Source organism: Ixodes scapularis, unplaced genomic scaffold (genome assembly GCF_016920785.2).
Source record: "Ixodes scapularis isolate PalLabHiFi unplaced genomic scaffold, ASM1692078v2 PGA_scaffold3__209_contigs__length_174095766, whole genome shotgun sequence".
Lineage (NCBI taxonomy): Eukaryota > Metazoa > Arthropoda > Arachnida > Ixodida > Ixodidae > Ixodes > Ixodes scapularis.
The window spans coordinates 88,093,288-88,107,167 of NW_024609868.1; the positions used below are offsets into that span (position 1 = coordinate 88,093,288).

The 13,880-nt window shown below is 42.2% G+C and overlaps 1 protein-coding gene across 4 annotated transcripts in view; it reads left to right on the forward strand.

The window, feature by feature from the left end:
• Positions 1 to 423: 423 nt before the first annotated feature.
• LOC8032369 (organic cation transporter protein) overlaps positions 424 to 13,880 on the forward strand; it is a 46,827-nt gene continuing 33,370 nt past the window's right edge. Inside the window, exons 1-3 of one of the 4 annotated variants that reach the window (XM_040222150.3) lie at positions 612 to 636; positions 2,093 to 2,185; positions 12,996 to 13,169. In XM_040222150.3, coding sequence (XP_040078084.1) covers positions 13,047 to 13,169 — 123 coding nt within the window. In that variant the 5' untranslated portion in view covers positions 612 to 636; positions 2,093 to 2,185; positions 12,996 to 13,046. Of the gene's footprint in view, positions 440 to 562; positions 637 to 2,092; positions 2,186 to 12,995; positions 13,170 to 13,880 lie in introns of those variants that run through there. The other 3 variants (XM_040222151.2, XM_029976625.3, XM_029976624.3) reach the window with 3 other exon arrangements.

The window sequence follows — 13,880 nt, forward strand, 5'->3', positions numbered from 1 at the left end:
CGGTCTGTAGGATTACAAATAATTGTTAAAACCTTTCAGAATGTTAAATTCTGGCGGGAGAAAATTAACAAAAATATCAATAATAAATATAAGGCTGAAAAAAAAAAAAAAAAGAACAGACCCGGACAGTTTTTTTATGAAGCAACTCTTCGTGTCCTTGCAAGTCTCGAATCCCAAACACTTGCCTTTTTAAGCTTGTCTCCTCTAATCAAACTAGCTACAATCAAGCTCGAGGTCCCTGTGCCGTTATCGTCCGAATCGTATCGGCAAACAGTTTCTTTATTAAGGGTCGGATAAAGCTGTTCGATGAGGGCATCGGCTCGTGAAAAGGGAAAGGCCCTCGGAGTCATCCACTCAGTTGGTTTGAAGTGAGACATCCTTCTCTGCAACAAGCGGATACAGAGGAGACAGCCAACTCTCTCCTCTCACCCCAACCCGAGTATTGTACCGATCACTTTTTCTTTTCTTTTTACACTTGCATCATTTGGTCCGGCATTGACCGCGCTCCGCGCCGTTATCTGCGCTTGTCGGCTGTCAGCAACCTCCGTGGCTATCTCGAGACCGCATCGCTTGCACTGCTCGCGCGTCGCCTGCATTGGCATTCGCGCTCACTGGCCTCGGCGTCGTGCAGCTCGCGTGAGTACAGCCGTCAACCTTTCCGATCTCGTCACGTGCGGTGTTCGGGGAGGTTGTTCTTTTTATTCCATCAGTGTTATAAGTCGCGTTAATTTATTTGGCCGAACGACTTATACTACTTCTTGGTGTTTGTGTTATTGAAATTTCGGGGAATTAGAACGCAGTTTTAGGTTAGTGTTTGGCGCGATGTAATGCTGCTGTCTTCTAGATAATATTTATTGTAGGCTGAAATTTCAAGATAGCCAGATTTAATTAGAGGGCAATCCGTCTGCAATTTTTATGGTATTGTAAAGATATATCCGATTTTGGTTCTTTGATAATGCAGGCTGTCAATTAAGACGCTTACGAACTTTTAAATACTGTAGGGAGCCAAACCGCTTACAATAAAAACAAAGTTGCTCAGTATTTTTGGTGACAGTTAAGCTTTGTACTCGAGCTAATTGGTTTGTGTTTCATGTATTCTGAATGAAAGTAAATGTGTTTTTATAGTGACGCAACTTCCTATTTTGGTTAAAAAGCGAAGTGTGCGTCTGGATTCGTGAACGTCAAATCTGCAACACAGACTCAACGGAACTGGAGAAATAAGTTTAAAGCCGCCGACATTCCTTCTGTCTATTCGACAGTCACCTAAGAAGTTTATCGAGGTCCTGATAAGTGCCGAGAAACAAGAGAAGGGTTCGTCCAAGAACATTAGAACCATAGATTGCGTCCCCGCAGTATTTCTTATGCTCCTGGCGAGTATTGACTGACACGATGGGGATGAATTTCAATACTTTGTTATGTAGTGGTGCTGAGTACTTGTAGATCTGAGTTGTATGGCCCACGACACGCACTTCGGTTTTCTTGAGAAGATGCCAATTCAGTAATATTGGAGCTTGTTTTTCTCACATCTGACAAATATCCTGTACGTTAAATACATACAAGAGGTTTATGCCTAGAGTCAACGAATTGCCCTGAATGGTCGAGACATCGCTCGAAAATGTTAGTGGACTGTCGTCTCGGTGAGTGTGTCAGTGTGCGAATGTACGTTTTCGGGTTTCACGTTTGCAAATGAGTACTAATATCAATCGTGAATATTTGAAAGAATACAATTCATTTATAAAAATACATCTTTCAATAATTTTTAATGCTATGGAATATTTTCTTGGTTTTAGTTTTAAACTCTCTCAAAGGTGCGGTTACATTCATATATGTCCTCCGATTTGAAATAAATGCAACTAGCCCAAAAAATGCTTTACAACGACTGTTTAACTTTCTTCATTATATTTACGGAGATTGCGCTTACCCAGGTATATGGTACTTGCAGTGATTGGAGAGAAAAATATCGTTTCTGTTTGAAGACTCTCTTTACATAGAAATAACACCCAAAATTAAAAACGACTCCAGAGGCTCTGCACTCACAGTGCCTTTGTTTCGAGTAGTTCTAACTAACGTATTGTACTTGTCTGCTCTTTAGGAAGAAGACATGGGAGGCAGCTAGAAGTTTCAATAATCATCATCATCATCATTTATTATCCTTGAAGGCCCTTATGAGCATTACAATAGAGGGGTACTTATTTTTTGCTTTTTCAAAAAGAACATTTTCTCACGCAATTTTAACACAGAAGAAGAGGAATTTAGTCGGATAAAGCAGAAATGAAACTGGTTACAGTGGGAGAAAATTTATGTGTGTCGGTTATAGCAACAATGTCGTTTGATAGTATGCTCCACTCAAAGCTAAAGTTAAATTACTGTATGGAGTAGTGGACGAAACGGTTTGCCGCAACTACAAGAGTGGTCGAAAGGGAAAAAAAGCTGCCCCGGCGGTGAAAGCAGCGATTCACGAGTAGCATGTCGTGATCAAAGATATGGTAAAGGAGAGAAAGACGGGACGTTCAGTGCCTAATGAAATTGTGTGAAGTTTACCAGCTTCACGCAATGCAAAAAAGCTTGTGAATGATGAACAATCAGAAAAAAAAAATTACACGGCTCTGTTCTGGATGGATTGCATTTTTATAACTTGGTCATCCCACTCCTAACGGTCGAAGCTTAAATGCGACCCTCATGGATTCGGCCTAAAAATTGTAGGTGTTATTGGTAGTGCAAAATACTTTTCACCAAAGGTTTTTCTTTAAGTATTTTTTTAAATGTTTACGATCATTTTAATTTTGCGGAAAACAGACCCAAGGGATCAAAAACATAATTTCCATAAAAAGGTTTAAAACAGGATTGCAAAATAAACACCGCTTTTAGCAAGTGAAAATATTCTTCTAAATTACGCAATATGTTTGTCGCGTTTTTCAAAATGGTGTAAGAGTCCAGATGGGTTAGAAATGTCCACAAATTTGATATTTCAATTTTATTTTGAAACACACGCTACCATAAAAATATTTAAAACCTTTGTGTTTTCATAGTAAAAGTAACAAAGCATATTAAAAAAGATATAATGATAAAAATGTACAATACTGAACATATAGCAAAACACTTAGTTTAAAAAAATAATCATAATGTGGTCGGTTTAAAAATATATACCCAACTGTTATAGATTGTTAAAAGTCGTACACACAAGAGGACATTTAGAAAAAAAAGTGAGTTCTAAACATGATTATTTTATTTTATTTTATAAATTTCTAGTATTGAAAACATTGCAAAATATAGTTTTAAAGGCAAAACTCAAAGGTGTTCGTTATAAAACTACATACTTTACGCCTCTATGTAGATTGTAAATAAGACGACAAACGAGCAAAGTTTGAAGGAAAGCGAGAAAAATATGTTTTACCATTGGCCCCATGCAACCGCATGACGGTATATGGTGCAATAGGGTTTCATAGGGCTAGTGCTAAATTATGTTTCACGCTTTTAAAAAATAAATTTTTATTCAAACTTTGCTTGTTTGTTGTCTTCGTTACAAGGTATACATATACGCATAAGGTACGTAGTTTTATAACAAATACCTTTAAGTTTTCGCTTTTAGAAATTTATACTTTGCAATATTTACTAAACTAGAAATTCACAAAATTAAAAAAAACTTGTTTCACTTTTATAAAAATAAGACCTTTTTTCTAACTTTGCTTGTTTATTTTGTAAATACTCTATCATCTAAAACCGCTCAGTACATATCTTTAGACCGACCGCCTTTAATGTTTTACTTTCTTCATTATATTTACGAAGCCCACGAACACTTAAGCTTATGGGACTTACAGTGATTAAGAAGAAAAATGCCATTTTTGTTCAAAAAACTTTCTAAATGTTTAATTAACACCCAGAACTCACAATTACACCGGTGGCTCGGCAAGCATGGTGCCCTTTCTTCGAAAAGTTGAAAATAATGAATTGTAAAACATATTTTCACAATAATAAAAGGTATCTTTATTAACACTTTATTTACATAATTATGAATATGAATTGAGAAAAATATGGGTATTTTTTCTGCCAAAAATATTTACAAAAACAAAAAAAGGCAAATCAGCATCGTCGCCGTGGGAGCGGAGCCTAAAAATTTAATGCATTCATATATTGCATTCCTTGTCAAGTGTATTGTTTATAAAATAATCATACCTTAGCAGCTTATCGGTGGAGGTATTGTCTCGCTGCTAAGAGGAGAGGTAAAGTGAAGAGAAAACATTACTGCCGTAGCGGCAATAACCAGGAGATTTGTACACCTAATTTGGGTGGTTTCGGGGGATTATGTCAAGAACAAAGACAATTTGTTCAAAACGTATTGTGTGCATCGGGGTAAGCCCGCTTTCAGAAGGCATTCAAAAAGTAATTGGTTAAAATATAGAATATTCACTGTCAAAATTTATTCAATATTATTTCAGGATTACTTGAGAGGAATTGCAATTGAACGTTACTTTTGACTGTGACAATTCCTTTTCTGATGATTTCAGAACTCTCGTGTGGGTTTCACTTGCAAGATTGAGAACATAAAGCTGATTTACATTTTTTAGCCGGCTTGGACATTTGAATATAGTACGCTCATTTATGAATAGAAATCACCGGTTAGAGCTACTCATTGCGGTTTTCGAGAAACGCCAGTGACTGTCTTACATGAGAGAAAAATATCACGTTTTTTGTGACAACTCAGCTTTTACATTATGTGGCCTTGTTTATATTGCGTGCTGAGGTGCTTAAGCTGCGCTTCGATTCTTTTGAAGAAGGAAGGGGTGGACTGTACGTATCGTAATAAAGACGCGCACGGAATTTTAACTGTTAGACTTCGTACTGAGATGTTTGTGAAGGAGTCGAACTTCACAGTTTTAACTAAAAAAAAAATCCGAAGCTAAAGAAAACACCACATAAACCGTTCATACGATGAGTCTCACCTCCTCCAGTAGAGCTATCGGTCTTTTTCTTCGTTGTTCGCAAGATCTAGAGGATGGCAAAGTGGACCTATTGCAGTATTTGCAGCTCAACAAACTAAAAATCATAACTCTGGAAACCAGTGGGATAGGGAACAGGGAACTGCAAAGAGCAGGAACATTTACAAGTAATTTTATTTCTCAAAACGTATTAAAGTGACTCTTGCCATTGCTACCTAATAAAATCAACCAAACGCTAACAAAAGTGCCAATGAAGTAATAAAGTAGGTCCATTTTATTACACAGAATAAATGCCGAACAAGTCTAAACAAAAAGAATGCAAAACTTAAAAGAAAACCTTTTTTTTTTGCCTCACAACTTCCGGTATATGGAATGCCTGTGTTTCCTACGACTGCGTCATGTCATAACAATACTAAAAGAAAGATTAACCTGGAATGCCCAAATTGAGTTGTCGTTCAATGGTAAATAGCGTGTTATAAATTTTGAACAGACGTGTGTTCATTAAGAAAAAATTGCAAGGCGCATGAGACTTCCGGTATTAAGGCGCACATAGTGGTTGCACACTCCGGCCAACCTACACTGCCAAAGTTAAAATAACTCGTTGGGGTGCGCCACATAAATGTCCGCTATCGTCAACTGGAAACTCACGTGCATTTTCTCGCCACTTACGTGAACTTTAAATGGCGCCGTTTAAAGGTGGCACCAAACATTACAGTCGAAAACGACAATACGGTGGACACCACGTAAGCCAGAAAGAGCGTTAAGCTGAACCACGAGTTCCGAGAACCGCTGTGGTCAGGCAGCGATCATCGTAAGGAAGTGGACTTGTGAACCATAACAAAGTGTCCTATCTATCTATCAGCGTGTGTGTTAACCAAACTGCAGAAAAAGTGCAAGTTGCCATACGAGGCTAGGTACTGCTGTGGAAGCTCTTACGAGAAAAGTCTGAGGTGTTACGACGTTAGTTCGTAAACACAGTCCGCCCTGCGAACTGTGTTTACGAAGGTAGCTGTATCGAATTTGGCACCATGCCCCTTTAGCTCTCGTGACTAGCCCGTGCAACGCGCGCGCAAATTGCCCCATCCCGCGTCGACCGGAGCTCGGTCTTGCTTCAATCGCAATCTCTAAGCTACGGGCCATCATAAGTAGTGTAGAGGTGTCCGTGTCAACAAGACATGACCCTAGATTTGCGCATAAGATTAATGAGTTGCTTTAAGTACTCCTTTGATTATTTTAGAAGGTCGTACTTTATCAAATAACCGAACTTTAAAAAGGCAAGCGACAACTCAAGAAAAGAAAACAATAAATTTAATTCTTGGCGCTATTATCTCTCAGGTCTTCAAGACGAAGGAAGTAACAAGTAAATAATAAGCCGATTGGCAGGGTTTTTTTTTTTTTTTTGAGTTAGCAAGAGCTTTTGGCGCAACATAGTACTATTAATATAAGACCACATGACGTGAGGCGTTTTGTTTTTCTTGCTTTAGCTGTGGCCGACGGCACTCACGAGCCCATTGAACACAAAAATATAGCAATGTCATATACAGAATAATAGAATGTTTCTCAGTCATAAAGGGGTGACGGTTAATTTGATGATATTGGTAGTTTCGCTTTTCATTGTAAAACACAATAACAAAGATCCAATGATAAATCAATTTGGGTTTCACATCAATTTATTGCAAACACATTTTTCGTGTTTGCAATAGTCTTGGTCGGTTGCTCCCGTCGCTTCCATGCGGTTTGCCTCGCCGCGCGACTGACCGAGCGACATTGAAGCGAGTCGCCGTCGCTTGTCTCGTCGCTTACCAAATCGCTTACATGCGGTTTATACTTAATTAATTTCGATGCACAGAGCACTGAACCATTGGCACCTCGATATTAAGTATAAACCGCATGCAAGCGATTTGGCGTGCAACGAGACAAGCGACGGCGCCCGTTTCACTGTTACTCGGTCAGCCTCGCGACGAGGCAAACTGCATGGAAGCGACGGGAGCAACAGACCAAGACTATGAGCGACGTTTTCGAGAAATATAAAGACCGTGCGACGCGACGAGCGACAGTGAGAAATCTTCGTCACTGACTCTTCGTTGTCGCCGTCGCTCGTCTCGTCGCTCGCTAAAGCGCTTATGTGCGGATCGGCTTTTACTTACGGAAACGATATCTAAAACGCGCACATGCAGCGAGAAGCACGACTGCGATAGCCTTACTGCGTCAGTTGAAATGTTTATTTGTCGTAATGGTGTTGACTGCCCTTTATTAGCGACGAAAACGAAGGAATGAGATGATTTTACATGGTCTCTGAAGCTTAGGCCTTGACCTTGAAACGTCGATCCATTCGCCCTGTCCGATTCCATTATATAAATAACAAAATACAAGAGATATGTGTAAATATAGATATCAAATGATGAAATCAAAGCCCGAAATATCGAAAAGACCTAAAGAAAACAGAATATTCTTAGGCGGAATGTAAAAGAACACGAAAACCAAGCTCTGGTGGTGGCCGGTGCAGCACACAACGCGGAGCAAGGGCGAGAAACTGAAGGTCGGCTATGGCAGCCCTGAAAGCGCGCGGGAGGCGCGCCTACTGGTGGCAGCGCGGGTAACTGACTCCCTGAAAGCATCTATACCGTGCTAAACTAGTCTGAGGAATATATATATATATATATATATATATATTGTGGTATTCTCGCTCAACGCTTATCCGGAGAAAGCAAATATACTTCTCACATCAGGAAACCGGGCAGCAGGAGCAAGGCGGGAGAACGACACGGCGTTATAGTGTACGTTTTGACGAAGCGCGTGGTACTCTCGATGTCATCCTACTTGCTCTCGGGTCTGTCGAAGACTGCTCGGCGTTTTTGATTTCCTCAGCATTAGTCTTGAGCGTGCTCCCCCGAGATGGCACAGCAGAACAGCGAGTGCACGTCCCTCGGGTCCAATGGGATGTTTCCCTGCATGAATGGTGTGAAGTTCTTTGACTTGCGCGCGAAATATTTGGAGAGTGCAGTAGGCGAGATATACAGAGCTACCACGAGCAAGCCGTTGTCTACCTTGGGGACACACAATTTACCAACTTTGTCTGACTTGCCACAGAGATGGATGAGTGTAGCACAGACCCGTACCCGTGTAGATTGCCACTTGAATAACGAGTACACATCGTTTTCATACGTTCCTCCCCGTGATCTATGAATGGTGATATCACTTGCCTGCACAACGGGAAGCTGGTATCTCCCCTCCTTTTCCTCCTTCCTCCTAATGACGTCACACGTGGCGTCACGTGTGACGTCACAGGGTCACGAGTAACGTCCCGAGGGCCACAACAGTTACGAGTGACGTCACGAGGGTCACAACAGTTACGAGTGACGTCACGAGGGTCACAACAGTTACGAGTGACGTCATTATGGGACGTTTTCAAAACGCAGCGCGAGGCTACGCGCACGGCGTCGCCGTCGGCGTAACCCCGCGTTGCATTAGGGGGACGTCCCACCATGCAACACGCGGATCACCAGTGAGACCCGCGCTTTGCGTTTTGTGAAACGTCCTATAATGTAACGCGCGGGTCTCCCTGGTGTCCCGCGGGCTGCATTGTGGGACGTTTCGCATAGTATTACGCGCGGCAGCGCCTACGGCGTCACCGTCAGCGTAACCGCGTGTTGCATTATAGGAAACATCCCACAATGCGTAGAAGTACCCCTGCGTTGCATTATGGGAAACGTCCCACAATGCAACGCACGAGTCACCCCCGCGCGTTGCATTATGGTACCTTTCACATAATGCTACGCGCTGTTACGCCGACGGCGACGGCGACGCCGACGGCCAGGCTGCTCAAGCTGCAAACGGGCGCCTAGGAGCTGCGCTCTTAAAAACGCGGTTGCATAACCGCGACGCTCTTGCTGGCGAGGGATTTCGTCTGCGTGTCGTCTGCTTTCTTTCGTTGGTCGACTGCACCTTTCAACGCTGCTCCCGACGTCATCTATCAATACGTGCGTCAAACACGCTCCGCCAATAGGCTCAGTCGTCCGCGTCGCCGCCCGCCGTTGACCTTGGCAATTTTTTGGCCCCATGTTTAACAAAAAGGAAGATACGCATTGTGATTTTACATGATGAAACCAATTTTTTAAATGCACTTTGTCGAAAAGTTTGGATTGCTACGTGCAGGCGCCGATTTTAGCGGCCGTTTTAGATCGAGCCTCGTTATTTCAGTAACCCTACGTACATTTTATCGAGAGAATTTTAATATTTTTCGTTACAACTAATATATAAAAATGTAAACGTTACTGGGGCTTGGTGGGAGCTCAATTAAGTTCACTCAGAAGGACTCAACAGGAAATGGATGTCTACAAAGTTAAGGGGCGTTGCTTGGCGCAAAGATTGCAACTTCTTTTCTGCGGAATGCACTTGGTCATGTGGTCCAAGATTTCATAGTGAAGCAAAGTCACAAAGTGTCCTTAAACCTGAACAGATGTTTGGGGTATTGCATTAATTCCTGCATGCAGCATATTTTTTTGAAAATATATTTTTTATTTAGCACATACATTATTATGACATACATCACAGCGAGTATTTAAAATATTAAGCTATGTGAGCATAAGCATGGCGCTTTGTAGAAGTAGCATTCGAAGTGAAGTATGGAATCAATGTAGGTCTGAACAAGCAGTCTTTTAACTTTTTAGGAAGCTCGAACGAAAGAAACCCTCCCCTCCAAAAAATAACGTAGAAATATACTGAGGCATAGATAGAGATGATAGTGTTTCTTCAAAAGGCCAAGCAATTAAATATTGAGAACACGCCCTGGAGATTTTTGTTGGTGGTCATGTGGGTCACTAGAAATAATACAGAATATGATAAATACGTACGCAATTAGCCGAAGTGTTTGATTACTTTTGCTACTTCCCTTTATTAAAAAACAAGGGAGTTGGAGAGTTCACGTTCTTCCTCTTTACAGTCTAGTTATGACATAAAAATTTGAGACAAAAATTTTCTTAAAAATTCTGTTAAACTCAGAGAACACTAAACGTACCTTGCGTGCTTATGCGTGCGTTATGATCAGTTATTAGCGGTTATCGGAAGATGTAAATTGTTCGTATTGCGTTTTACATACGACACACTCATGTGCTCACTGCCTTTTATATAATAATCCAGATGAGTTTAAATATATTGAGTAGACGGGTCTCTGAAGAGTTAACTTTAATGACTAGTTCCCACAGGTTTTGGATATACCTTACAAAAAATCCATGTTATTCATTGAAAGTCCAATAGCTCGGCACCGTCAGCTTTGGTGTATTTGGAATAGCTGAATGCGCACAACCTTGGGGTTTCACCCATTGAACTGGGAGGGGTGGCTGCTGCCATCTATCGTCGTATCTATATGTCGTGATACCGGAGACAGCCGTCTCTGTTGTCCTGGCAAATCCGGTATCTCGGTGCGTTAGAGGCAGCCCCCTCCCTCGGCACAACGGGACAACGTTAACAGTGTGACGCACACGAGTTCTCGCGGACGGGGTTTTCCGAAACGCTCGGGGAGGATTTTGCGTTGAGCGTGCTGTTTAAATAAAATGAACGAAGTAGAATGCATTCTTCTAATAAAGTATCTTGTCTTTCAGCATTTAGATGCTGGGTGTAGCGTCTAGTATCCTAATGCTCCTGCATTGAGAAGATTTCTTCTTGATACTTGCAGTAATCACAAGAGGAATATTTTGCATATCGGCTGCTATGCTCAGTCGTGGCGTCATACGTCCGCTGCACCCTCTGTCGCTGCGTTGTAATCTTCCTTGTGGTGTTGTGTGGTAACATGGAGAGCTATGCTTTGTCAGTTGGGAGCCAGATGAGCCCGCCGTAGGTGTACCGTTTGTGGAGCCTTCTGTGATACATAACCTTTTGCTGCCTTTAACGCACTTTTTCACCTTCTCCCATTGCGCCAATAAAAGACGTCAGACTGCGAATCGCTCGATCCGGGGTTCAATGCCCAATGAACCTCTTGGTAAATCAAGCATGTTACAATAAATAATGAGTAATGAACAGTATTAATAATTATAACTAATAATGCTCGTATTTCGATGTTCTCCATTTGCTATCATAGGCAGTGTAAGCGGTATGCCTCTATGGCATAAGTGTAACATCTTTCATCATACTCGTACATGACTAATTTCGCATAAAATACAGCTCATAAACACATTCTGTGTTAAAATTCGTAGTGGGCACTACGGAGCGACAAAATGCCACCTTCATACGCGGCTTCAAACCAAAACTAACTGAGCAAAGAGCACCCGTGATATTGATCCTTCCGCCCTGCGTCATCTCCGCAACCCACTTGTCCCGTCGCTGGAGACGTCAGCGGCGTGATGCAAGCGCAATAAACACCGTATTGGGCATCATTGGTCTTGGGGTTGTTCATGTTATTTCGTTTGGGCCCCGGAGGTCGCGTTTTAATCGTTCCTCAATCTAGAGACACAGGGTGAGGTATTCCGATTGACTGGACGAATTGCACCTCGTACACTTTGTGGAAAATTCAGCTAGACTGTTTTAGCAGTTCAAAGTGTCATTTTGTTGTGTACGTTGTTCTTGGCGATGGTGATTAGGAAAAGCTCGAGGACCTCATTGCTCAACGTTTGGGCACCCCACCTTATTTTCTCTGCCCTTCACTTTTTTCCCATTCAGCGTGTCATAGTTTATCAAGCCTAACCATAGTGCAATATCAGTATATTGGTCGGCAGTGAGACTGTCCATCGTTATCGTCATATAACTTCGATTTGACAGCCCCCTTTTGTTTCAGCTCTCTTAATAAACATATCATTTACTTTTTTATTGTCATAACTTTTGCATTAATTTTTGTAAAATACGTGTAATAGTTTTAGCAACAAAACTGCCCTCTCAAATTTTTTTACTTTCTACAAATCTTGCGTCTTCTCCATTTGTAAGGTCGATGGCCGGACAGCTTCTGTCACCTTCAAAATGAATGGTAATTTGTTCCGCTTGGCAGGATCTAAACACCTATTGTCTAAGACCTACAACTGAAAGGTTTGCCTTTGACAGTGCCGCGCCGTCCGCGGGATATTGTTCAAGGACCATCATGCTTGAAGCTGAAACAGACCGAACATTTTGGCACTTGCATTGTCTCAAAAATGGAGTCTGGACGAAGAACACGGTTCACGCAGTGAGTGACTACGTGCGACCTTGGGCGAAAAATTTTGCAACGTGTCGTATGCTCGTTCCAAAAAACTGCCGGGTAACACAGACGTTGACTGATCGATCATTGAGTTGACATTTAGAGAACGTAAGTTTAGGTGCTTATTTCGGAACCGAACAGGTATACACTTTACGGAACCGAACAGGTAGATCCGAATTCCCATTTCATCTTTATATACTTTTGTTTCTGAACCCCTCCGGATGTCGAAACGCTTCCCTGCTCTTGACGTCAAAGTATACCGGTACGTAATTGGCTGTTCCATCGAAGCTTGTTGTTTAATGGGTGACTGCTTCTGCAGAAAAACCGTTAGTGAGCAGCTAACGAGCCGTTCGCTGGAGGAAAATATCTGCCCTTTTGAGCCTTTTCTTTCGTCGAACGTCGACTGAAACTCAGGCATAAGCTCCATAAAAGACGTCGCAAGCCGTGCACTGCCAAGCAATAACGCAGCCGGGGAACCTTTGCTGGAAAGTTTTCAAGCTGTCGCAGCCGTCACTTGCAAAACAGGGCCTCGAGGTAAACAAGTGACCTATGACTTGGAAAGCTCGCGCCCAACTGGTGTTGTATACCGAGCTGTTTCTTGTTGTGCTCTTCACGGGCCTCCTTTGCGATTGCGGAAAGGCTGCTTCAGTCGTTCGGGTTGTTTAGGGGGAGCTATATAAAGTCTGGCAGAGCACGCGGTGGTGGCGTTCTCGGTCGCACTGCGGCGTGCAAGAGCTGGGCTTCGCGCGAGTTGCCGAAACAAACGATGCCAAAGGCCAATGTCGGAGCACTTGGCGGAGGCGACGGCAGCTAGCCGCCCTATGAAGGGTCGTTGGGCAAACGCTGTTCCGCTTCCGCGGGTACCTAAGTGTTTTCTCTCTCGACATCTCGGCCAGGAGGATTCTTAACGCCAACTGGAGCGTGAGGGGTCACAACTCTGAGAAGCCATGGAGAGTGTGCTGGACCCCCTGGGTCCCTGGCACGGGCCGGTGCTGTTTCTGGGAGTTTTGAGAGGCCTAGCAGCATCCTCCTTCATCATGAGCCTTACCTTCATGGCTCCCCAAAGTCAGGTAAGAAGGCTTAAGCAAGAGCTAGCGTTTTGTGGTACCCTATCCACAGCGATAACATAGGTGAAAAGATGAAATTGTGCATTTCCTATGTGTGCTCGTGGAGAATTTGTTGTACAAGAATACGCAGAGTGCAAGCATTTTATAAAAACTAGCGCCCGTGAAATTCACCTCAGAATGCTTTGCATGAGTCTAGATATAAAGCATGGAGGGAAGGAACATGTCATGCAGTTCCCTTTAACCACAAAAACGGGAGTTGAATTGAAGCAGAACAATAATCCGACTAGAAAAAAAAAAAAAAAACTTTGCTGGAGTGGAATTGAGGCGAAACATGATCGAACATGATATTGCAAGAGACTCATAATTAGATGTGTTTTGAAACAATGCAAAGTGATGTAAAGTTTAATTCAAAATACCACAATATTTCATATCCACATATCTACAATTAAGTTCACTGTTTCGTACCAAACCAATTTCGCATAAAGCTAGCATAAGCTGCACAAATGCAAGAATTCTAGTCTTTCTATGCACTTGTGGATAACGCTAAATGTTCCTTTGTTTAATAAGCGACAAGAAGTAAGCGTTCTATTATCTGTGTTTTTACCACTCAAATAACAAAACTGAGAAAAATGCAGCTCAAAATACAGCTTGATAGGTTTATGTGAAGACAACCGTTTGCTTGTGGTCATATGCATTTGCGGTTACTCTTCGATC